We start from the raw sequence: 24,797 nt of genomic DNA, 5'->3' as shown, positions 1-24,797 counted from the left end.
CACAGGCCGTGGGTGCATTAGAGTATCTCCAGCCAGGGCTAACCCTGACAAGCCAAGGATGGGGAGCACATGTTGCTTTTGCAGTGTGGGGGGGCTATAGGACCGCCGGGGCCGGGTAGGGCTGATGTTTCCCCTCACTTTCACCCAGCCTTGGTGCTGAGAAAGCAGTGAGGACTGGGTACTAGCAACGCTGGTGAAGCTAAGTGGCTTAATGTGATCCCCTGAACATCTCCTACTTGGCAGGTTAACCCCGAACCCGTGGGGTTTGTCTCGCACAGGGACCGAGCTGTGGGGCGCGACATGCAGGACTGAGCCACGTGCCCCATTTTCTGCTCCCGTTATGTCCCCAGCTGCGGGCTGCCCTTTTGCATGAAGGCCTGGAAGAAGGCGGGACCCTCTTCGTCCTCTCCAACTGTCATAGCGGAGATGGGAAGGGGTCAGGCTGCTCCCCGGGCACGGTGGGGGGGCCGCAGCAGGGCCGGGAGCCCTGCCAGGGCCTGGCCCAGCCCGTGCCAGCCTCCCCGCCTGCCCCGTTGGGATGAGGCCGGTTCGGCAGCAGCGCAGGCAGCGAGAAGGGCGAGAAGACGGACAGATGGACGTGCCCAGCCCTGTGCCTCCTCCCAGGCCCGACAAGCAGGGCTGTGCCCCTGGCACCTCCCGGCTGTCACTGGGGCCGGGGGGCCGCTGTCCTGAGCCCCCGGGGCCGCTGTTCCCCATCAGGCGGTTACGGGGTTGCCGGCCCAGGACCGTGGGGCTGCGGTCCCCCACGCGGACCCCCGCGGGGCTCGGCCACATCCCCCGGCCCCGGGGACACCCGGGGGGGCAGCCCCGTCCCGCCGCGGCGGAGAGACCGGCGGGCCCTTTAAGAAAGTCAAAGCCCGAAAGTTCATCAAAGTTGAGAAAGTTTTTCGTGGAAAGGAGGGGGGTAAAATAATTAAAATAACTCGAGCCCAACAAAAAAAAAAAAAGCCCCGCACCCCCCGGGGAGGCGGGCCAGGCCGGGATTGGCGGCGGGCGGCCCGGGGGCGGCCCCGGGCGGGCGGGGCGGCGGCGGGCGGGTCCCGGCCCCGCTGCTCGGTGCGCGGCGGCGGCGGCGGCACCGGAGCGGCGGCGGGGGGCTGGGGCGCGTCGGCCCCGCAGCTGCGGCTCGTTGCGCTCCGCTCGGCCCCGCTCCGCTCCGCCCGGCCCGGCCCGGCCATTAACAGCGGCGCGGTCCCGGGACGCCGCATGTGAGCCGGGAGGGCAGCACCGCCCCGCACCGCCCCCGCGGAGCTCCAGAGCAGCCGGTACCACTCCCGCCCCTCTGCCCCGGCACCCCACCACCCCACCCCACCATGAGCAACCTCAACAAGGACACCGAGCACACCAACGGCAGCGGCAACGTCGAGGAGGAGGTAGGCGCCAGGGACGCGGTTGGGGTACCGGGGCATCGGGGAACCGGGGATGGAGTGCGGCGGTGGGGAATCGGGGATGGGGCCGCGGGGAGCTCGGGATGCGGTACCGGGGCGGTGGGGAACCGGGGATGGGGCGTCGGGGATGCAGCACCGGGGCCGGAGAGCAGCGCCGTGGTCGGGGAGCCGAGGACCCGGCGCCGGAGCTGGATCCCCGGGGTCGTCAGGGAACCGGAGGCGAGGTGCTGGGGAGCTGGGACCGGGCCCTGGCAGCCGGGGTACGGAGGTGTCGGGGCTGGAGCCCCGCGGGCCGTCCCGGGGAGTGGGTAGGGGCTGGGGGTCAGGCAGGGCGAGCCCCGACTGGGAGTCCCCGACGTCAGCCCAGGGTCCCTGCATCAGCCCAGGGTCCCTGCGGGGCAGGGGACTGGCAGGTCCCCGCTCCCTTCCGCCTAGCCAGTGCCCGGGGGCACGGTGCGCCTCCCCAGGCCCCTGGGGCTGGAGGGCACCAGGCTCCTGCCTCCAGGCAGCGCTCTGCCCATGTGGGCTGCTGGGGATGTGCTTGGACTGCGGTGGTGGACACCTTGCCCCGGTTCCCCGTGTGCTGGCAGCCTGGCTGGGGCTGGAGGGCTGCGAGCCACCCTGCCAGCAGCCCCCTTCGTCTGGGTGGCCGTTGCAAGCCAGAGCCTGGGTGCTGCTGGACCCTGTGCTGGAAGGGCTGCAAGGGTTGCTTGTCTGTAGCCACGTGCAGAAGCTGAGCTTCCAACCCTGCATATTTGCCCTCCATCTGTTGGAGCTGCTGACTGGGAGCTAGCATTGCCGCTGGTGCAGTGCCTCTCTTGTTGCACCCCTTGAGCAGGCATTGGTGCGGTGGGCTGCAGGCTGCCCTCCATCTTGGAGAGGGCACTGGAAAACGTCTGGCCTCAGTAGCATTTTGCTGCAGTCCTCCGCGCCTGGCCCTCGGGACCGGGGAGATGCTCTGTCCCCTCCCCTTGCTCTCCTCCAGTGCGCCGTGCACTCGTGCCGCCGCAACATGGCGCCTGGCTTGCTCCACCACCCACCGGAGCTGGAGGGTCCCCATGCACCAGCTGTCTTGGGGCTGTCGCACCTGCTGGTCTTCAACCCTGGCATGGGGGGACCCGGGTAATGGGGTGGAATGGATTGGCAGGCGCTGTCTGTAGTGTTTCTCTCCCCTGCATGGAGCAGGGCTTGGGCGATGTGACGGGTTGTGCATGTGATGCTGCTGGTGACATGGGTGGCACTGGTGTGGGTGGGTAGAGAGACAGAGCACCTGGGGCCCTGGGAAGCCTCTCTGGTGCGGGGAGGCTCGGTACCAGGGGGTTTCATGGGCTGTGCACGCATGTGCAGAAGACTCAATGAGTCTCCTTGATCCAATTATTCACTGGCCTGCAAAGCTTCCTGAGGTTGCTGCTGCTTGGTGCATCCCAGTGGCGTTGCTCTGGCTGGGCTGGTGCCTCATGGGTGGTGGCTGGGTGAGGTCTTGGTGCTGGGGCAGAGCCAGCTCATTCCCTACGGCCAGGTGGTGGTTTGGTGAAGTGGGTGCTGGAAGCTATTGCATTTTGGGAGCCTGGAAATCCTAGCCCTTTGGGGAGGCTGGGCTGCCCCGGAGTGATGATGCTTGGTGGCTGAAAAATGGAATTAAAGATTGCATCCCTGGGGGATGGGGAAGGGGTTGAGCAGAAGTGGCCCCTGCTCTCCATCGTGCCACCTCTGAGTGTGTGTGGGGAAGGGGACAGTCCAGTCCACCCTGCCAGAAGGTCTGAAGCCTCTCTGGGTGCATTTGTCACCCTGCACCCGGTGGTGCAGCAGAGGACTGATTACCCTGGAGGTGGCTGAGGATGCTTGGAAGGTGGTGGGCTGGGACTGGGGGATGGTGTCCCTATCCCTGGTGGGGCTGCTGTTGGAAAGCCCCCTCTGCCAGGATGCATTACAAATAACTCTGTGGGTGGATGAGCTGCTGGTTGGGCTCTGTGGTGGCCGCTCTCAGCCTATGGGAGCCCTCTGAACGCTTGTCTTTCCTTATGTCTTCCTGGCTGACCAGAAGCTGTTCCTCACAGCAGATGAAGCTAATGGTGACACAAGGAGTGACCTTGTGTTCAGGGTCCCAGCATGATCTGTGGGGCTTAATCCCACATCCCACCCAAATTCTTGCCCAGAGCTCCCCTTGATACGTAATAAATATGTTTAGTGCAAAGTGGAATCCGTCAGTCCCAGCGTATGCAGGAGGGTGTGCTGGAATATTTTTCCACACTGTGTGGATAATGCCGCCAGATCCTGGTGCTGCAGACACTCCTCCGTTCCTGCTCCCCCCCCCTCCCACCTCTGCTGGGAGTCTCCTTTGCTGCCTCCCCAAGTGTTTGCAGAAGGGTGCTGTGTGCCCCAGAATGGTGGGATGAAGCTCCCAAATTCAGCTTTTCCCTTTATCTTATCTGTGAGCCCCTGGATCTCGCAGCCACTTCCTGCCCGGTGACATGCGGAGGACAGGAATGCCTCTTGCTCCTCTCGAGGCCGTTAGCGGGAATGTTAAACAAACAGGGCCTAATGTCAGTCCCTGCTGTTCCTCACCAGACACCTCCCCAAACTTGGTCCCTCCCCACTTGCAGCTATCTTCTGTTTAGTTTTGCAGGCAGCCGCCGATCTGTGTGACGTGAGGGCGTGCGTCCCAGCGCTGCCGAGGGGCCGTGTGAGACGGGCGGCTGCCGCGGTGATGCACGCCCCTGCCGCAGGCAGTTTGCTCCAGCAGCCGGACCAGCCTGGGGGCTTGCCGTGGGCAGTGTGGGTGTGCTTGTGGCCGTGTTGCAATAAGGAGCCCCAGGGTTTGCCTTGCTGTCTTGGGTGACTGATGCAGAAGTGTTGCTTCTACACTGCATGTTGATCCTTGCTCTCCCAGAAGGTCACTGGGAAGCTGTAGGTCTGTGGGCAGTGGCGTGGTTCTGGAGCTGGCTGTCTGATGCCTAAAGCAGGTGGCTGAAGTCAGCGGTTATCCCCTGTGTCCTCTTGGTCAGTCTCAAGAGCCTGCTTGCAGCTCCGTGATGGTGGCTGCCGCTGCTGTGGTAGAGCTTGGACATTGTGGAGAGCATTAAATGTGAGGTTGTGCTGGGTGGGCAGAGCCCAGGTGAGGACCAGGAGAAACTACCTGGCTCAGCTCTGCTAGGAGAGGATCGTCTTCTGTGCTGAGCCATGGCAAGGCTGCAGGTGTTGCCCATTACAGTGAGACAATGACACTAGGGGAGGCAGAAGGTTCTCGGCTTCCAGACCTCCTCCTCAGCAGCAAGTAGTTCATCCCTGGCCTTGCTTAGCTGTTGCAAGCTGAGGCTGCCAGAACCACCCAGGAATGCCACTGGTGAGCAGCCTGTGTTACGTGCTGGATGTCTGTAGCACTTCATGGACTGGTGCCAGGCATCTCTTGATTTCTGTAATCTCTGCTTGAGTGGACCTAGATAGCTCTTGCATGCATGGATTCTAGCTCTCTGACTTGAAACAAATAAGGTTAATATAATTTCTGAAGTCAAATGACTATGATGCTGCTCTTTGCTACAAAGAACTTGAGGGTGTAGTAGGTATGGTCACCACTTACTAATCCTCTTGTATGTGGTCTGGCTGAAGCAGGATGGTGCTTGAGAGCTGTTTTCATGCATCATGAAAGTCCCCTTAATGTTAGAGTCAGCCTTGTTAGTGACAGATTGTTGGCTGAGCGAATACCCTGAAGTCACCGTGAACACAGAGGTTCTGGGAACCAGCGTGTTCCCAGACCTCTTCTTGGTCTGTTGATGAGTTGCTGTTACTGGGGGAGAGACATGGGAATCTCCCTCTTATCTCTTCACATCCTTGTGCCTCTGTAAGTACCTGGTAAAGGAGCTTCCTTCTCCTGTCTTTCTCTTTCAAATCTAAGTTTTAGACGTGAGTCTAAGTTGCTTTGAGCATCAGTATCCCAACTAGTCCCCATGACGGAGTAACTGTTCTTCCTCTTGCTACCTGGCTTTGTAGCTGGTCTAGTAAATGAGACCCAGCTTCAGAAATTAGTCTTCCTCCCTGGCTGATCTGAGGAGTTGCTGAGCAGAGCTTTCCCTCAAAAATGAAGGGGTTTCTGGTGGTGCCTGCAGAAGTTGTTATGAAGGACCAAACCCAAAGGCTCCCTTGCTAGCAAGTGACTCTGCTTTCCCCTCACCAAAGTAGGAAGGATGCCCTTGGAGAGGTCTGGAAGGTGACTAAGAGTGGTTCAGGCTTTGTTGTCCTTCCTTGTGCTTCTACTAGGGGAACTGGTGCTGCGGGAAGTCAGGTGTGACTCAAACTGGTATGGAAGGCTTTTGGAGCCAAAAGAACCTTTGGGCTTGCTGGTCTTTGCCATGTGAAGTCATGAAGACTTTGCTACTTGGATCACAGAGCAATGCTTCTGCCTGTCCTGGACCTCAGAGTGCCTGAAGTAAAAGCTTCTGCTTGAAGCCTCACCAGGGTGCGAGTGTGGAAGTGAGGTGGTCAGCACCTCGCCTACCCTGCTCAGCACTTTCCCTTCAGGAGTACCAGGTGCTAACTGAGAGCCAGTAGCCTCCCTGGGACTGGAGACCAGCAATCTCAGAAGTGTGTTCTTGGGGATGTCTGTACATCACAGGCCACCCCTGGAGTGGGGAAGTAGCTTCTGCAGCAGCAGCCACCATTACACGAGGATGGCTCACGTGGTAGAGGCTGTAAGTGGAAGAATTAATTTGTGCTTTAAAAGACCTGTGTGCCACGTGGGATGGCTGAAACTGAATTCCTCCCGCGTGCCTGGAGCTGCAGAGCTGGACCTGGTGAGGGAGCAGGGCAGTGGAATGCAGCTCCAGCACTGGAGCTGCTGAACCTGGGCCATACTGAGGTATGTCTGCGTAGCTGTGGTTCTGAGCCAGCCCAGTGTCTGAGGAGGGATGCTGGGGCAGGCAGTGGTACCAGCACTGTGAGGAGATGTCTGCCAGGAGACCCTGCCATTGCTGCAGTAGCAGTGGGTGCTGCTGGCTTGGTGAGGACACTGACCGCTGCACTGTAGGGTCATGGTGTGGTTGAGAGGCTGCCTGTCCCAGAGCCTGCTGTCCTCCTCAGCTCAGCCCCAACAAAGAGGGCCGTTGAGACGCTTTGGATGACGGCTGGACAGCAGGTGAACGTGGAGCTAGAAGCTTACACAAGGTCTAGGCTCTCCTTGACGTGTTGGGGGTGGTGAGGCTTTCTTTGGCCCCAGGGCTCACCTGCTGGCTCTTGCTTGGAGATGAGAAGAGGGATAGTGCTGACGCTTGCTCTGTACATCTGTCTGGTGAACATTATCTCCTGCACCTAGATCTGTGGACAGGGACAAGATGTTGACCTGTGGCTGTGTGCCCTATGTGAAGGAACAGTCTCAAGCCCAGCTGGACAACTGTTATCCAGTGGTAGGGCAGGATGGCAGAGCATAGCTATGAGATCCTGCCTCCAGCCAGCCCAGTGGCTGCTGCAGTGGGTTTCTCTGGAGGACAGTTGCATGGGACTGTGTGTGCTGACCTTGCAAATTTCTCTCCTTGATCACTGAGCCCAAACCTACCTGGCCGCAGACTGTGGTTGCTGGAAACCCAAGGACCTAGTAGGGCAGTCTTACCTATATGGAGGACCTCCAGCCCTGCTGTGTAGCCCAGAAGAGGCTATGGGAACATTGTACCTCCTACTCTGGGGGGTGCATTGCCTCCTGTGCTGCAAGGGATGCGGTGGTGGGTTCTTGCATTAGTGCAGGGTCGGGTCTCAGTACGTGGCTGTGTGTCAGAAGCTGCTGGCCTGGGGATGTGTGTCCCTCCTACCTGCTTTCGAGGGCAGGAGGCCAGTGTCTGTCTGCACATGTGACTCTCTGGGGTCACCTATAGCAGTGGCTTGAAGTGCAGAGCAAGCTACAGACTTGGAGAGGGCACCCAGCTCCTGGGAGATACCAGAGGAGGGAGGGAAACCTTGCCTCCTGTGGTTTCCCTGCCTGCGGTAGGATGCCAGTGGGGAGCTAGCTGGGGCTCGGTCCCCACTAGAAGCTGGTCATAAATCTTGGGCTGTGTCATATCCATTCTTACTGTGCGCTGCTCCCCAGGCTCTCCTGGGCTGGTGGCCTTACCTCTCTCTGCCTTGCCCTCTATATTGTGTGGGCTGGGTACCTACCTGTGGCCCTGTGGGGGGAGTGCCCTGTGGTGCAGAGGGAGATCAGGGCATGATGCTGCCTAGGGTCGGAATGTCTGGTCCCTCTTTGGGTAGCACAGCTCCTGCCCACTGCCTAGTGGCCCTGTCTTGCCAAGAGCTGGACTAATGCAATGGTGACATAGTCCTGTGGGTACTTGTCATCCTATTGGTGTCCCCAAAGGTCTCCCTGTGACTGGGGTGACACTCCAATAACCGCTGTCAACAGTGGAGAGCTGTTGCAAACTGTCATCTTGCCATCACTTGGGTTTTGTGGACAGCTTGCTTGCTGTTGGGCCATGGAGACGTGAGGCGTGCTCCACGGGGCTGTGGCATGGCTGTTAGCATGCTGCCCTGAATCGGGTTGATTTGAGGATAATCAGTGTGCCTCTCTGGGTGTGTCCTGGCTCTGTGGACAGAGGAGGCAGAGGACTGAAAAGCGCCCAGGAATTGCCTTGTAGTGAGGTGAAGCAGAGAGATTTACTCTACCTGAGATGAGACTGTACCTTGTGAGAGTCCTGCATCCAGACCAATGTCTTCTCAGGGCAGAGGCTGGCAGGAACTCTTCTTACCTCTGTGCCTTCTGCCAGGATAACAAATGCCTGGGCATGGGCAGGAGGAGCTGGTCTGCAGCAGGCTTACCTGGTGCGATAGCTGTCCCCGTGGGTAAGGTCTGTGGCTCTAGCCGATGGTGAGATGTGTCTGTAGGTCTCTGAACATCAGAGGGTGGCAGATGTGCTGCTGGGCCTCTGGAGCCAGAGGCTTACTGCAGTGGGCTGGGTAGTGCAAGCATGGATGTGAGTGTCCTTCGGCAGCATGTTGGCTGTAATACTTGTGCATGTCTCTTCTAGCTCAGGAGACCCCTTGGCTAGGTGGAAGACTGTGATAGCATCCTGAGGATGCTCAACTGGCCATATCCCTGAGCTGGGCAACTGCCCTGTTGGCACAGTAATCTCTTGGGAGTTGTGTGGCTGGCATCCCTAAATGTTTCAACAGCTTTGAAACTCTGCTGTGGCCCAAGCTCCCTTGGGTGCCATCCCTTCCATGAGATCCTGCAGAGGTGCAGGGGATGGAACTCGGTAGCGGAGAGCCGGGGGGAGCCTCCACTGCAGAGCTATGCCAGCAGCGCTTCCTCCGCTGGGGCCGGGGACTATTCTTGGGTGCTGTCCCGTTGTGCCTGGACTTATCGGCTCCCATGTGCTTCCTGCTCTGCCGGCCAGAGGCTGGTGCCTCTCCCAGCTTCCCCCACTGCTTGAACGCCTTCCTAGCCTGACCGCAGGGGTGGTTGAGCCCCATTGATGTGCCTCTGCCTGACATGAAGGAAGAGCAATGCTGGGGAGGGGCTGATCCAGCTATAAGCAGTGTCACATGTGAAATGCCCCAGCCTTGGGGACAAAATACTTTCACACTCAGGTTTGCTTGTGGTCAGCTTGCCTTCCTCCTTTTTGGAAAGCAGGATGTTGGTCCTTGGGTGTCTTTTGTGCAAAAGGCTGATTTTTGGAGAGAAATGCCCGAAGCCCTCCTTGCTTCAAGTGCTGGGGGAAGTTCAAGACCCTCTTTCCCCTCTGGGGATGGGGGAACATCTTTCCGGTGTGTGTGTGTGTGGTGCCCTGTGGGTGCTTGGGGCTTCCTGGATAGAGCAGCTTCTGGTCTGATCCTGCACTGGGGTTCAGTGCTACCCTACCTGCCGGTGCTGCGAGGACATCGGAGCTCTGCCAGTGCTGGAATTGCAAGCAGGCAGCTAGCTCTTGCAGCCTCCCTGCTCTTGAGCCCCACAGGTGTCAGGGAAACTGAGGCATGGAGTGGTGAAGGAGCCTGTTGGCCAGCCCCTTCCCCTTGGGAGGCACACTCGGTGGCGGTGGGGCTGCCCTGCTTTCTGCCTAAGCTGTCCCTAGCACAGACCAGCCATCTCCCTGTCCCAGCTTTCCCCTGCCCTGCATTGCTGGGGCAGGGACCCTGCAGCCCCGGTCCCAGGTGAGGGTGTGCTCTCATTTTGAAGCATTGGCTGGGGTCCTGAGCGCTTCCCTCCCTGCAGCCCTGTTTTCAAGCTCACTTCCCTGCCTCTTGCTGCTGTGCCTTATAAGTCCCGGCTCCCGGAGCAGCTTGCTGCATTCCAGCAGCCTCGTGTCAAATGGCCCTGGCTGCATGGCTGTAGCCAGGGCTGGGCTCTGCGTCCCCCTGTGGCGCGGCCTGGGTGCTGGGGGCCCCCAGCTGGGATGCTCTCCCATGGGAAGAGCTGTAGCCTGTGTGTCTGAGCTGCTGGGACCTCAGGGTGGCTGCCTGGAGTGGGCACTGCACTTGAGGTGCTGTGGCAGAGCTTGTCCCTGTCCTCAGCAGTGTGCTGTGGGGCTCCCTTCTGCTGGTGGCATAGGAAAAAGGCTCGGTGGACGTACTGCTGTGAATGAGTGGGAGATGGCTTGCCTCCAGGAAAAAAATGGCATTTAGCTGGGAGTGACTTCCTGGAGATGGGGATGTCTGGCGGCATGGTGTGGATGAAGCACTGGGGCATGCTTCTGCTGTAGCTGGCCTCAGGTGTTTCCTTATTGCTGGTGGTAAAGGCCTGTGTGTGTCTGATGCTGTGAGCATGGCCCTGGGACCTGGCCAATTTTGGGGGGCTACAGTGGCCACAGCTGAGCATAAGCAGGGTTGTAGGTAATGCAGCAAAAGGGCTGATCAGGCAGGAGGGAGGGTCAGCCTTGCTGGCTTCTGGGAGGATTCAGAGCTGTCTGTTAACAAAAGCTCAGTGCTGGAGACCTACCAGAGCGGCCTCGCTGGAGGTGGGTACTTGTGCCTTTGCACCTATGTTTCTGACATAGCTTGACCCTTCTGGGCTGCAGGGCAGCGTCTGGCTCTGCTTGGGACTCCCTTTCAAGAGCTCTTACTTAAAAGCAGATGTGGGCAGGAGATGTGGATGCTGTAAGATCCATGCTGACCTCCTGGCAGTGCTGGGGCTGTGGTAGGAACAGGCAGCGTTGCTGTTTGGCTTCTTTAAAGCCTTGGTGCTAAGTACCTGGCTATGCTTGCTAGGAGTGTGTCGCTTCTGGGAGACACAGCTGTGTAAGGACTGCCTTAAAGCCATGACAAATTGAACACTGAATGGGTTTGTCCCTGTCCCTCCCTCTCTCCCTTCTGAGTGGGAGGCTATGCTGGGATCCTTCCTTTCTGAGATGGCTTAGATGGTCTTGTCCCTCCTGGCACATGTCTGCCATGGTGGTGATGATGATGATGGCATCCATGGCCCAGGTGTTGTGTGCCCAATGGGTCCTGTCAATCCAGGTGGAGAAGGCCACAAGCTTTTTGGGGAAAACCTGCAGGGAGAGGAAGGTTGGGGGGGTTCGCCCAGGTAGGACACAGTGATGGGATGTCGTGGTGTCCCATCACCATGAGTGGTGAGCCCATCCCATCTTACCTGGGGGAAGATGACATAGTGAGCCACCAGCCTGGGTGCCAGTGGGGCTGAGCCTGCTCCAACCTCCATCCAAGCAGCCCATAACTGTGCACAGCTGATTATTAAAGCAATTAGCAGAGCTGCACTGTATCAGGGGAAATTTAGGTTGGCTGTCCTTCTCCTGTTCTGCAAAGCACCCTGTCCCTCTGGGTGGCCATGCAGCCCCTGGAGAGGTGCACCCTGTCCCCACATCCTCCATCTCTGCCAGGTGTTTGGACTGGGGATATCCCCAAAGGGGGCAGGGATGGGGAAGGGAAAGCATTTTCTGCAGGGCCTCCAGCTGTGTGACCCTGCTGGGCTGTCTTAGGCAAGAGCTGCTCCCTACCCCACTGCCCTGCTTCTCTCTGTGCATGTGTGTCTGGTTAAGACCAGTTGTCCTGGGTGAGATGGAATTGCTCTCACCTGGTATCACATTTTGAGTGCTTGGTAGCAGAGGCTAAGAGTGAGCATTCCTGGAGATCTTTCTGCTGTATCTTCAAGCTCCTGCTGAACATCCAGTTTGGTCCAGGCAGTTCCTGATCTAGCCCAGGATGGAGATAGATGTAGAGAGATGTACACATTTTTCTTTTTTGTCCTGTGGCTTTTCCAGCTGCTTTGTGGGGAGGCTGGATAGCTACATGGATCTGGGATTTGGTGGCAGGGAGTTAAAGCAGGGCAAATGTACTTAAGCAGAAGCCTGCCCTGTCATGTTGAGTGCAAGGGCTGGAAGCCTGGAATCATTAGCCCTGGGTGGTCCTGGTGGCCTTTAAAAGCCTGCAGGACTTAGCCTGCAAAGGGATGACTGGAGAGTCCCAATTCAGTTAATACACTGGAAGATGCTCATCCAGACCCTCTTGCCCTAATCAGTGGTTTCCTCTTTCTAGGAGCAGAGGGAGGAGGCTGGACTCCTGATCACCTTTGCTTTCTGATTGTTGCTGATCCCATGTTCACGCCTGATCTCGGAAGTGATCTCGCTCTGCCCCTTGAATGTATTGCTCTGGTCTCTCACCAGCCTCGCCCTCCCTTCCCTGAATGACTTAGTCTTGCTTTCCCCTTACCTTTTTCTAGATCACTTATGGATGTGCTGAATTGCAGAGATCTCAGAAAACCAACCACTTGGTTTCATTGCTTCTGACAAGCTCTTCTGAGCAGAGACCTTCCTCGGTCCATCTTGAGGTCCTTGGGGAAACCTTGTTGCAAGATGTTAGCTGGTGGTATTTGGAGTTGCCCAGGCTTTCCTTGGGGTGATGCCAGCCCTTGGCAGGTGCTGTGGGTTGGCTGGGATCCCCTTTCCAATGCTGTGTATGGTGACAGACAGGACCTGGAGGCCAAGGGAAGCTTTTAGCTTGTGAGAGAAGGTCTCTTGCTCCTGTCCTTGGCAGCCACTTGTGGGGCTGGCATTAGGAGCTCTTGACCTCTGACAAAGAGCTTTCCTAGCACCTGTGTTGCTCTGTTCTGGCTGTTTTAAGGGCTCAGAGTAGTTGCCTTCCCCTTCCCTGAGCAACTGTGCATCTTCCATTCTGTCACGCCTGTCGTAAGGACTTACTTAGCAACACATCACAGGACCATTTAGAGACTCAGCAGGGATGCAGATTTCTATCTGCTTGGAAGAAACATCCATTCTGGGGTCTGAGCACACTCAGATCCTGAAATATTGAAAAGGGATGGTGCTCTCGCATGGCTGAGGCAGATACGTGCCACCACACTCTGCACAGTCCTGCAAGAGATGGCCGTGTGTCTTCTGGGAATGCACCGCAAGCACTCCATGTAGCTCATGCTGAAGCGCAAGCGCCAAAGTCTTAAAGGCAGCCAGGAAGCTGAGAGACAGTGCCATTGCCTGCTCTGTCTGGGCATGAGGTGGCCCTGGAGTGATGCATCAGATAAGGGGCTGAGCCAGGTGGGGGGACTGTGGGACTGAGCCTGGGCAGGGGAAGTGTTTCTGGAGTGGTCCAGATAGCATCCTGCTTCCCTTGACAGGGCAAAGAAAAAGCTGGGGTGTATGGTAGGGCTGTCCATGCAGAGGAACTGGGGAGGAGATGGGAAGCATGCCAGCGTTGGAGGAAAGGATGCTCAGTGGTCACATTCTGCAGCAGCTTTGAGAGATGCCAGGCTAGAGAAGGGCTCTGCACATCAAGGGGGGTGATAGCAGCCTGCTGGTGTATTCATGGGGTGGTGGTAGCCCTTAGTCTCAGCATGCACAGAGAGCAGAGGATCCCAAGACTCTATGATCACTGTCTGTCCTGGAGGGCTTAAGCTGCCCCTTGAGTTGATATGAAGGGTATGTCTCTGCCCTGGCAGGACTGTCTTGGCCACAGGAGCTCAAGGAGGTGTGTTCTTTCTTCTGCAAACAGGAGAAACTTCCCTGCTTTGGTGCTCGGTTGATATGCTGTAATGTTTATGCCCTAGTAAACACAACTTCACGTGAACTATTAGAGATATTTCAACAGATTATCTATTGGAATCTTCCTCTGGTACCATATTTTTGCTTATACATGCTGAGTGAATTTGGACTTGGTACATGACTTCTGTAGCTTGGGAAGAGGAGCAGCCTACATGGCCTTGGTGCAGCACAGCCGGCTTTTGGCTGGGCACAACAGAACTAACACTGTAAGAGCTGTTTGGGAGCAGTTTCTGAATGGTCTGATGTGTGTGGGTGAAGGAGCTAGGATGGACCCAAAAATCACCCTAACAATGATGTTCTAGGGCTGTTGCAGGAGTCAAAAGGTGTGAGTATAGCAGTGAGGTATTTTTTTTTAAATTGAAGGCTGTCTTTGAATCAGTGGCTGAAGTGCCAGGATAGGCTAAAGAAAGGAGATCTAGTGTGTTATCTGTAGGAAAAGCTAGACAGACGACTGGGGTTTGTACTGGTTTCCTCTGGACCTTTGATATGTGTCAAACTTGGTATTTTTGGCAGTGTATGGTCTTTTAGCAGTCTTTTCAAGTTTTAGTCATCAAGGTCCAGTCAGGCTGTAGGGCTGGTGTCTGTGCCTTAAGCAACCCAGACTATTCTGCTAGAGACTGAGTTTTCACAAAGGTCTAAATCCTTTGTGGCAGGGAGGAAAGGTCTGGCTGTGTTATCCTGGGCAGTGCTCCTTTAATGTAGGACGGGTCAGTGCCTGCAAGGTGTCCTACTCTTATTGCACCTAACTTCCCAACTGTGCTCTGTACTCCTGCTTTGGTACTAAGCATCTCCTCTCAGTAGACCTCGTTGACCCCTCTCCTAGGTACGTACGCTGTTTGTCAGTGGCCTTCCTGTGGATATCAAGCCCAGAGAGCTCTACCTACTCTTCCGACCATTCAAGGTAAGAAGGTCTTCAGACATGGTCTTTGGTGGGAAAGATGCAGTCGTGTGGCAAACCTTGCAGCGAAGATCTGTCAGAGCAGAAACAAGGATGAAGTAGGAAGGTAGGCCTCCTGTGAAAGCTTGGGGAACCTGGTATGAAACCAGCATGGTAGGTAGCCCCTGGCTTGCACTCAGCTGGGTAACCTTCCCTGGCGCCTGTTGTTAAAATCGTGCTGCCTCAGAGTTCAGTGAAGGCTGCTTGGTCAGCCCTGCTGCCCAACTGGGCCAGCCCTTCCCTGAGGATGGATGTGTCCTGATCCCCTAACCGTCCGTCCTTCACTGGATTGCCACATAGGCTGTCCTTGGGGAAAGTGGGATTCTCATGTGTGCACTCTCCTAGCACAGGGTGCTCTGTGTTCCCTAGGCACTAGCCAGGCAGGGTCCTCATCTTAGTAGCTCGGTGAAGAGCTAGAAAAGGGGATTTCTTCCCAAAGGGCCAGAATGGACTAGCTAAGGTAGCCACTCTGCCCTTGGTGTAATCTGTCTCCTCCTTTGTTGGGAAAGAAAAGTGTTAGCATACCTACTCCTGCTGCAGACCCTGCCTTCTGAAGGGTTTGGTGCTACAGGAGCTCCTAGAGCTGTCATGTTGTGTCTCTCTCGTAGCTTGGCTCCTTCAGGAACCTGACACTGACTTGCCTTTCTTCCCTTCTGCAGGGTTATGAAGGGTCACTGATCAAGCTAACTTCAAAGCAGGTACCTCCTTCTTCCAGCTTGGGTATTTTCAGCTTTTGCTAGAAAACCAGGCATGCTGGGAGGGGAGGAGGGACAGATACTATTTTGCTATGTAAAGTATTGTCTGTGTTCAGTGCCATGTATACAGCTGGGTTCTGCTCACCTCCACTGTCCTGGCCGGCCCCAAGCTCTCAGCATGTGGTCCTGGGCAGCAATAGAAGATACAGAGCCATTCAGCACATGGGCTCAGTGAGACCCGATGCTTCAATCTCAAACACTGTGCTGCCAGAAACTGTCCCCAGGCCATCCTAATCAAGGCAGTAGTTCCCTTAGTGGGCAAGAGGTACCTTTGCTGGGGACTACCAGGGTGAGCAGTGTCCCCCACATGTAGGAATACCAAAGTGTCTTGCTGTGGTGGGAGCAGACAGAGCAGGAATCTTGGCCTGGTGACCCAAGACCCTTCAAGCTCTGTTTGAGGCCCTCTGCTTCTGCTTTCCGTAAGCTGTCCGGGGCAGAGGGGGTGGCAGGGTAGTCTGAGGAGCTGGAAGAGGCTTCCAAACTGAAATCAGCATTATTTCTTTTAGCCAGTTGGCTTTGTGACCTTTGACAGCCGGGCTGGTGCTGAAGCAGCAAAGAACGCCTTGAATGTGAGTACCTGATGTGCTGGGAGGGCTGGGGGCCATGTGCCCTGCTGTAGCTAGACCTGGAGCTGTGGGCTAGAGTGGTGCTTGGCTTGTCCATCGCACAGGAAGGATCAAGGTGTCTCAGCTGTGTCCTTGATTATGGAAGCTAAATGCTTCTGCAGCATCTCACCAGGGAAGTAGGAAAGCTGTTTAAAGGCTGACGTCAGCCTAAGAAAATGGATGCAAACTGTCCCACACTTAGTGCAGGTATAATTTCTGACCACTGGAAGACTGCTTGAGGGCCTCTGAGGGTATGGGAAAGAACAGCTACTTCTTTCCTCAAGTTGGCACGTACCTCCTTACTCAACAGCTGGCTGCTGGCAACAGGATCCAGGCTGTGGATCCTATTTCTTATCTGTTTAGTGCTCCCTCTCCTCCCTGTGAGGAGCTGAAGATGGAGACACACGCCTGCCTTGCTCAAATGAGTATGGATTACCTGTGTGTGGTGATGTGTGGCCAGAGCTGCTCTTTAAGGAGCTTTTCCTCCTGCTGTCTGCAGGTGGGTGCTTATCTTGGCTTGACTGCTTGGCTTGGAGTACCTGAAGCAGGCAGGTCATCTTGTCTGTGGGGGACTGGTTCCCCAGAGGAGAGAGGCGTTAGGGGCATAGGTGGCTCCCAGGCATGCAGAGGCACAGGGGGTACCGGCTGACGCGCTGCATGTGGAGCACTACTTGTGTTAGCGTGAGCTTTGTGAGGCTCTAGGTCAAGCTCACAGGGTATGTGGGTAGTGAAGCAGGCTCAGCGCAAAGCTGGCCCATCATGTGGCCATAGGACTTGCTTGGTGCTAGTAGCCTTGTTAAAGCCTGGCTTATCAAATGCCCTGAAGAAAAGTGTATGGCAGTTCAGCAGAGCAGGTCCTTGTCCCGGACCCTGGCCTGCCAGGAGGTCTGCCCTTCAGAAGGGAAGGACACCAGCCTTCCTGTGCTGCTGTTTGTGAAGTAGGGCCAAAGCTGTGTGGTACAGGCTATTCAGCACATTCACAGCATTTCCAAACTGCCCCAGCTCAAGAAAAAGATGTGAGAATGGTCAGTGTGGCAGGCATACCCAAAATTATCTCCACCCCACATGGGCCTGCAGAAGTTAGTGGGATCTAGGCAGCAAGACATGCTGATCTGATTCTGCTCTGCTGTAGACCTTGCCCTGGGCAGTGGGGCATGTGCTAGGGTCTCTGCCCAGGCTGGCAGTAGATATAGGAGCCCTCATATTGATGGGATTATCCCAGCTCCAGCAGACAGATACTTCCTGACCAGTGCTGGTAGCCATCACTGCTATGCTGCTTGGTGAACTGCATGTAAGGAGCAGAACAGTGTCCCTCATGTTGGAAGCACTGGTCCTAGGCCAGCTAAACATAAATACAAGCATGTGGGAGCTCGTGTTGCCATGAGGTGACAAAATTCTGGGCATGTGACTGCAGGGTGATGGCCTTGGTTCCCTGGTTGGGCTTTGCTCCGTGAATAGACACATCCTGTGCTTGAACTGGAAACCTCACCTCTGAGAGATTCCTGTGCTTTCTTCTGTGACAGGGCATCCGCTTTGACCCAGAGAACCCCCAGACCTTGCGGTTAGAGTTTGCTAAAGCCAACACAAAGATGGCCAAGAGCAAGCTGATGGCCACACCAAACCCCACCAATATCCACCCTGCCTTGGGTGCACACTTCATTGCACGGGACCCCTGTGAGTATGCTGGGAGGGACTTTGAGGTCATGGCTGGCCCAACCTGAGAGATGTCCAACCCTGGGAATGCTGCTAGGGTGGGAAGGAAACCATACTCATGTATGCTGTGGCCTGAAATATGCCTGGTGCAGGAAGGCCAGCATGTTAGGGCTGCTGGACAGTAACAGGCATCTGATAAGGTTTCTGGCCAACACTGGAAGTGTTGGGAGAGCAGAGTTGGTTTTGGTAGTTCAAGTGATACAATAAGTCCTTCAAACCATTGCTAGGTGGGAAGCAGAGAGTATGAGTCCTGTGGCACGCACCCTCAGTGTAGCCTGGTGGGGCGAGCAGCCCTGCTGAGGCTGGCTGGGCAGCTGTAACGTGGTGCTGAGAACTCTGCCTCACGGCCCGCTGTCCTGCGGCACCAGCCCTCTGTGGCATGTGTGAGTCAGCCTGCCCAAAGCCTGTGCAGGGTGCTGAGCAGTGGTGGAGCATGTTCCTGGCCTCTCCTGGCAAGGCTGGGAGGCCAGAAGATCTGCTGTCGGCAGAGATGCTGCAGGGTGCTAAACTTCATACCTCGCTGAAATGGCAGCGCAAAGCTTTAGTTTGGGGTTGGGAAGCCAGAGCCTGGCCCTGAAGTGGGCCATTGAGGCCAGCTACTGAGATGCTGTCACCTTGTCTCCTCCCTTCTAGATGACCTGACTGGAGCGGCTCTTATTCCAGCATCCCCAGAAGCATGGGCTCCCTACCCACTGTACACCACGGAGCTGACCCCCGCCATCCCCCATGCTGCCTTCACGTACCCGGCAGCTGCTGCTGCGGCTGCTGCTCTTCACGCTCAGGTGAGTCACTCCGCGTGCCGGGAACTGGGGTCTCTTCTCTCCCCTGCCCCAGTGCTTGCTCCTGGGGTCTCTGCTCAGCTGGTTTGACCCTGGCCTCTGCACCTTGGCTCCTGGGCAAAGCCTCAGCCTGGCTGAAGTGTGTGTGGGGGCCCCCAGCCCTGAGCAAACTGCAGGGGAGAGGGCTACGTGGCTGAGAGCAGTCAGAGCTGGACAATGACTTCTGAGCCTGCAGGTCCAGCCTGCTTCTCTGCAAGAGCAGGCAGGTGGGAGAAAGTCAGGGCTCAGTTTCTGGCTGGCTTTGCTGGTCTCTCTGGCCAGAGAATCATGTTGTGGGACTGCCGGTAGGAAATGCTACCTGCCAGCAAGTAAAATAGCTACGAAATGTCCTCCTTGGAGTCACAGTGAAGGCAACAGGCTTAGTTGGTACTGAAGCTGAGGGGCTCAGCTGGGACCCCCTTGGGCCAAGAGACTAAAATACTTTGGAAGCTGGAGGAGGATGTCCTGCAGGAGACGAGTGATCAGAGCCTTGCTGCAGTGACAGTCTCCGAGGGAACAGTGGTGTTAGCCACCTTGGAGAGGGTCGCTCTGTGTATGAGCCTCTGGAAATGCTGATGGTGGTGCAACCAGCTGCCTGGTGCCCCAGGCTATGCTTGCTGACAGGTGGAGGTGTAGGGATGTCTGTACTGGTCTGAGATTGGAATGCTTTAATGTACTGAGACCAACACCCCTGCTGCGCATGAAGTCCCTGAAACCGTGGAAATACAGAGGGAAAGCCAAAACAAAAGTAGTGTCCTAATTCCAAGTTAAGGTGCTTGGTTTGGAGCGCTTGTCCAGGAGAACGTGGAGTGTCTCTGCCCTGCTTGGTGTTACGGCCAGCTGCGCTCTGCCTGCTTTGGTCTCTGCTCTTGTAGTAGTGCCACGAGGGATCAGGGCGGTGGGATTCTGGGCTTAGAGCTCAGAGCATTGGGGCTTAGCCCTGCCAAGCAGGGTGTTTAGCTTTGCTCTTCCCTGCTTAAATTGAGAGAAGAGCTGTGTCCCCTCACCTTGTTCTGCTGATGGTCAGCTCAGCTGGCCCTTTGGCATCCTCCTCTTGCTTCCTGCAAGCATCTTGACTGTAACTGCCCAGCTTCAGCCCAGGCTTGTTTCCCAGATGCAATATGGAGGCAGTGGAGGGGATGCAAGCTCCTGGCCTGCATAGGTTTGTCTGTCCTGCCCCTTGCACACCTGCAGGCCTCTGATGCTTTTGCCCTTCTACCGGTGAGCTAGTGTTGGGCTGAAGCTCCTGCAGGGTAGGCAAGAAGTATGTGGGGCCCAGGGCAGGACCAGGCACTGGCTTGTTCTTCCCAGGGTCTCCAGAGCCAGGCTGACCCTTTACTGGGAGGGTTGTGCTTGCTGGTGTTCTCTAAAAGTTATTGATGGTGCCCATAGCTACAGGAGTGTGCTCTGTTCCTGGGCAGCCCAGGAGAGCAGATGTCTTCCTTTCCCTGCCCCTTGTGTGTAGGATGGTGGCTAACTTCCCCTGCCAGGGAGGGCCAGGAGAAAACCCCTGTGGCCTGGCAGAGGTGGTCGAGGAAGGTGAAGCTGTTAGTGCAGTTCCTTCAAGGATGATCATCGGTGACTGTATGGAGACCCGGGCATAAGGGTTAGATGCCAAAACTTTATGGTTTGTGGTGAGGGAGAAAAACTCCCCTCTCCTAAAGTGGAGGGTATCAAGGAAGCCTTCAGCCAGATTTCTTCTCTCTGCAGTCTTGGCTCCTGCCCTCCAGTTAGCTGGCTACTAGCTTTCAAAGAGGTCTTCTGGCCTGAAGAATGACCCTGAGGTGCCAGGGAGCTCCCAGTATAGGTAGGACTCTCGACCCAAGGAGGTCCATAAGTGGTGACGTGCCCCTAAACTTTAGGGAGCCAGCGTAGCCCCTCCAGGCTGCGGCCATGGCTGGACCCAGCTCTGCGCTGAGGAGCAGCTGGGCTGGCCAAGCAGTTACAGCCACTCTTTGCTGCATTGTGCTTGAGCTGGTGTGACCTCGCAGGGAGACATTCTGGCACAGTATATGTTACCAATAAAGTGTTATGGGGTTAAACATTACTCAGGCTAGCAGCTCTGAGCTGCTGGGTTCTGGGCTGGAGCTCTCTCCCTCGTGGAGCCAAGGCAGGGTGGAGTCAGTGAGATGACTTTTGCTCACAAACTGGGCCAAAAGCTGCAACCTTAGTCCTGGTGTGCTGAGCCCTCTGCCCTCACTGGTAGGGGCCGGTTTGCCTTGCTGGTGGGGCGGTGGGTATGTGGGTTGTTCTCCAGGACAGCTGTGGTTCTTCCTCCCAAGATTGGTGTTGGCTGGAGGGCGTTCATGGGGGTGGCTAGAGCTGTAGCAGCTCTGTAGCAATCGGGCATGAAGTTGGAGGCCGTAGCTAAACTGAGAGCTTGTCGCAAAAGATTGAAACCTGACGTGCTCATCCTCTTGCAGCTCGGTGTTCAAGTCTGGTAGCGAGCGGGAGAGGAGGTGGCTGCCCTCTGCAATGCACCTACGTGGCCTCCTGAAGAGCTGCCCAGAGGGCTGGCAGGAGATGGCACGAGGCTGGCCTGGCCTTGGCTCATGCGCTGGGAGCTGTCAGTAAGCTGCTCGCAGATGAGACTGATGGCTGCAGCTCCTGGCACTGCTGAGCCACCGTGATGCTCCTGCAGGCACCAGGCTGCTGCAGGTGTGACTGTGGCCTGACCCTGCACTGCTGAGAGCCTCTGCCTGTGGGGACTCCACTGACTGAAAGATTGTCCCATCTGCCTTCCCTCCCTCCCACCCTCTCTCAAATCCCTCCTTTGATGTCCCTAGTGAACTCCAGCCATGATGCCAGCGCAGGCTAGCCCTGAAGCTCAGAGCTGTCCCTGGAGATGGGACACCCTAGTGATGCCTTATTGCAGCTAGTGGAGTGGCTGTACTACAGCTCCATTCCTAGAAGTGTTAAGCATGATGGCAGCCACGTCTGGGAAGACTGGTAAGGTAACCATCTCTCCTCCAAGGTGCACCATGGGATTTGCAAGCTTCTGCCCATCTCTGTAGCCCGTATCTCCTTGGCAACCCAGTGCATGGGCCTCACGCTACCCACCCACCAGAGCCTGGGGAATGAGATACCAGGCCTTCTTTCTAACCCACATCTCCAACTTGGCAGCACATGACATGGCGCACACAGCATGGCACCATCTTACATCAACTTCTCCCAGCTGAGCCAGGCTCAGCCATGTCCCGCCAGTGGGAGGGGAGCAGCCCGGTTGAGCTGGGGCAGAGACAACCCTGCCACTCAGTGTGAAAGAAACCTGGTTTCTCCCCAACCATGACCCTCTGAGGGCAACCAGAAGTACACCTTGACCTCACTCTTGGCACATGGTGGGGGAGGTGAGTGACGTGATAGTGATAGCACACAACTAAATTCTAGTGGGCACGTTAGACAACAGCACTTGTCGGTCACTTTGTTCCAGAATTGCATACCGGGACAGACCCTGCCCTTAATCGTGGGTCTAATCTCACCTCTTTCCTCTCCAGTTACTGGAAATGGAACAAGTTCCTACCTGGAGCTTGGCTTCTCTTTTGCAACCTGAAATCACAGGCAGGATGCAGGTCTTGAGCCATAATGAGGGGAACCGGCAGCCTGGGAGAGATGGGAGCGGCGTAGGAAACTGGGAGCTTTGGAAGAGGGAAGATGGCCTGGCCTGGGACTGGTTGGCAGGATGGAGGCTGTGGTTAGCTCTAACTGAAGGAACAGAGTCCTGGCTCACTTCTTGCAGTGGTTCTGGGTAGACTTTTTTTTTTTATATATATGCCCCCGCCACATGGTAGTGATGTTGGGGAAAGAAGTCATCAAAGCTGGGGGCCCAGGTCTGCCTCTGACCTTGGGAGAATGAGATGCAGAGTTGATCCCCTGGGAAGATGGGGAGAGCTTGACACAAGCATGGAGACAATGATACAGCTGGTCTTGTTCTGCTTGGACCTTGTGACCAGTTTCATCTGTTGTTTGTGTGATGGAGTTGGGATGCATTGCGTCTCTGATGTGAAAGCAATTCTTTTGGGGTGTCTCCAAGTCAGGCTCTGAGTGGGCAGTAGGACACACCAGGGGCTCTCAATGCTCTTGGGGCTCTTCTGCAAAGAGGTGCCAGCTGTGGCAGCACCCCCAAGGGCTGGGCTCTGCTATGGGCAGGGGTGGACCTGGGAAGCAGGGGCTGGATGCAGGACTGGTTCATGAGAACAGGGTGAGGCTGGTGGTAGTTACATTATGGTGCTTCTAGGAGACTAGGCTGTTGCACTGGGTACCCAGAGCCCAGGAGCCTGTCTGTGGTAGATGCTTCCAAGACAGGGAGCAGGTCATGGAGTGAAGTTTCACAGGTGAAAATCCTTTTAGGGGGTGGACTACCCAAGGTGCCCTCAGAGGTCTGTGTTGCTTTTGCTGGCAGCAGCCCTGTCTGGAGACTTTGAGGAGATGATGGAGATGGGTCTCTGAAGTGGGGATCTGCCCAGGTGAGTGGAAGGAGCGGTCCAGGATCATGGCTATGCAGTGGTGGTGGTGGTGCAAGAGCTCAGCAAGAGCTGAGGCTTCCCGGCACTGAGCTGAGGCAGAGCCCATTGATGGAAGGAAAGGTCAGCGTTCAAAAAAAAAAAAAAAAAATTCCCTCTTGTTTGCTGCCTGGGCTGGCTCAGAGCAAGCTGGACCTCCTAAGCAGTGGCTGCTGTTGTGGGTGGACATGAGGCAGATCCCAATGGCTGCGATCTAGGGTGCTGGCCTTGGAGAACTTGGAGCATGGGGGATATCTGCTGGGGTGGGCTTAGGTGTTGTGCTTCTCCCAGAGTATTGTCTTCTGCTGTTTGCTGGGGGTGTGACCACCTGGGTGCCACCAGCCTGGCTGAGCCCTGGAGCACCAAGCAAAGGCTACTGTGATGGATCTGCTGGACAATGGGCATCCTGCCTTTGTGTACCACTAACCTCTGGACTCTGTGGTCCCATCTGCAAAATCTCCTGGACTTCGTGTTGTGGCAGCTGAACTCTGAAAGACCCTCCCTGGGATGGGAGGCTGGAGACAGTGGCAGATTTTCTGTGCCTAATAACCTGTTGCCTGATTGTTGGGGTTGTCATGTAGGACTTCCCAGAAATATTTTTTTCTGGGCAATCTCCATGCTTCCCAGAGGTGTGAAGTGCTCTTAAAGACCCTCATGGTTATGTGGTCTTACTAAACTTCAGTGCTGGCCTAGCTGGCCAAGCAGCCCTGACAAGCTCTCCCCAAGCTAGCTGTTTCCTCCTGGCCAGAGAGGAGCAGGCAGGAGATGCTCTTAGTTCCTCCAGGTACCTGCTGGGCAGCCATTCTTGCTGAATCACACCTGGTGAGTGAACTGGACTGAGATGCCATCAGAAGTGACTTCCTGAGCTGCGGCCAGCAGGGGCTTTCCCTGGCTAGTTTAACCCAAAGGGAAGCAGCACAGCTCCCTTCCACTCTGGGAAAGGGAGAGATGCTTGTTTCCTGTGGCCTGCGTGGTGGCTCTGTCTTCATGAGCTGTAGTGTAGACTGCTTTCAAGGCCCAGAGTTACAAGACGTTGGATCAGTGCCTGTTAAAACACTCCTTCTAAGCAACAGGATGGACCGGTGCCTGTTGTCTTCTGCATGCTCCTCAATGTGGTGTGAGATGTGCTGATTCTCCAGCTCCCCCTCACCATAGCTGCCTGGGGAGATGTCTGTGCTTGATTTGACTGCAGTAAGGTTTCCTTGGTGGTGAGATGAGCTCCTTGGGTCTTAGGCAGCATGCAAGCATTTGGATGCTTGTCTCCTCAATCCAACCCCCTGAAGGACGCTGGAGGCAGATGACTTGAGTGAAGTGCCTGCTGCTGAGGCTGGAAGTGTGTGTCCAGAGAGCAGTAATGGATGACGTTAGTGCCTTGTAGGTGTACCTTTGCAGGCTGTCCTTGCCTGCCCTGGGTCACATTCCCATCAGCTGTGTTTCTAGCTGGAGCAGAGCAGCTCTTGCCAGCCACCAATGTAGTCTGCCCAAGGCTTGCACCCAGTGACCCGCAGCCTGGGGGACATGGTGACTGGAGTGCTCCTGGCTTGCTGGGGTGAGGCTGTCCCAGCAGCACAGCTGAAGATGCTGCTCTGCGTGTCAGCCGCTGGTAACTAGATGCAGGTCTTGGACATACTGGTGGGGGTCCTACCAGCTCCCAGGAGCACCACGGAGTGCTCTGTCCCTGCCTGCACAGTGAGCCTTTCTGGTACCTGGGGAGGTGGCTGGGTCTGTTCCAGCTGCAGGGATAGCTCTGAGCTCCATGAGATGCTGGGGCTGGTGGCAGAGCAAAGATAGGCAGAGCTAGAACTAAGAAGGAAAGGCAGGCCATCCAAGCTAAAGGTGGCTTGAGGGTGGGTCTGCATGCTTAGTCCTCCCTTCCGACCCCCGCTTTTTCCTGCTGAAGGCATAGTTTTGGGCAAGACAGGGAATTTAAATTCTGAGGGTAACTGGGAGAGACAATGGAGGACTTGACAAGGACAGTGAAGTGCTGATGAGGTGTTTATTTGCCCCATTTGTCACTTTTTGGTGACTTTTGGGAGTGCTGGCCTTGTGCTGAAGCAAGGGAGAGGCTCTTTGCTTCTGG

The 24,797-nt window shown here is 56.2% G+C and overlaps 1 protein-coding gene across 3 annotated transcripts in view; it reads left to right on the top strand.

The window, feature by feature from the left end:
- The first annotated feature begins 1,072 nt into the window (after nt 1–1,072).
- The window catches only part of RBPMS2 (RNA binding protein, mRNA processing factor 2), a 29,465-nt gene continuing 5,740 nt past the window's right edge, over nt 1,073–24,797 (top strand). For 2 of the 3 annotated variants that reach the window (XM_040601709.1, XM_040601708.1), the window contains exons 1-6: nt 1,073–1,394; nt 14,214–14,291; nt 14,987–15,025; nt 15,589–15,651; nt 17,211–17,361; nt 18,034–18,182. In XM_040601709.1, the coding sequence (XP_040457643.1) occupies nt 1,335–1,394; nt 14,214–14,291; nt 14,987–15,025; nt 15,589–15,651; nt 17,211–17,361; nt 18,034–18,182 (540 nt within the window). In that variant the 5' untranslated portion in view covers nt 1,073–1,334. Of the gene's footprint in view, nt 1,395–14,213; nt 14,292–14,986; nt 15,026–15,588; nt 15,652–17,210; nt 17,362–18,033; nt 18,183–21,004; nt 21,168–24,797 lie in introns of all 3 variants that reach the window. The other variant, XR_005828995.1, reaches the window with a different exon arrangement.

This window comes from Falco naumanni, chromosome 7 (genome assembly GCF_017639655.2).
Source record: "Falco naumanni isolate bFalNau1 chromosome 7, bFalNau1.pat, whole genome shotgun sequence".
Lineage (NCBI taxonomy): Eukaryota > Metazoa > Chordata > Aves > Falconiformes > Falconidae > Falco > Falco naumanni.
Note: the sequence above shows the minus strand (reverse complement) of the source record. Positions and strands in the feature narration are given on the sequence as shown.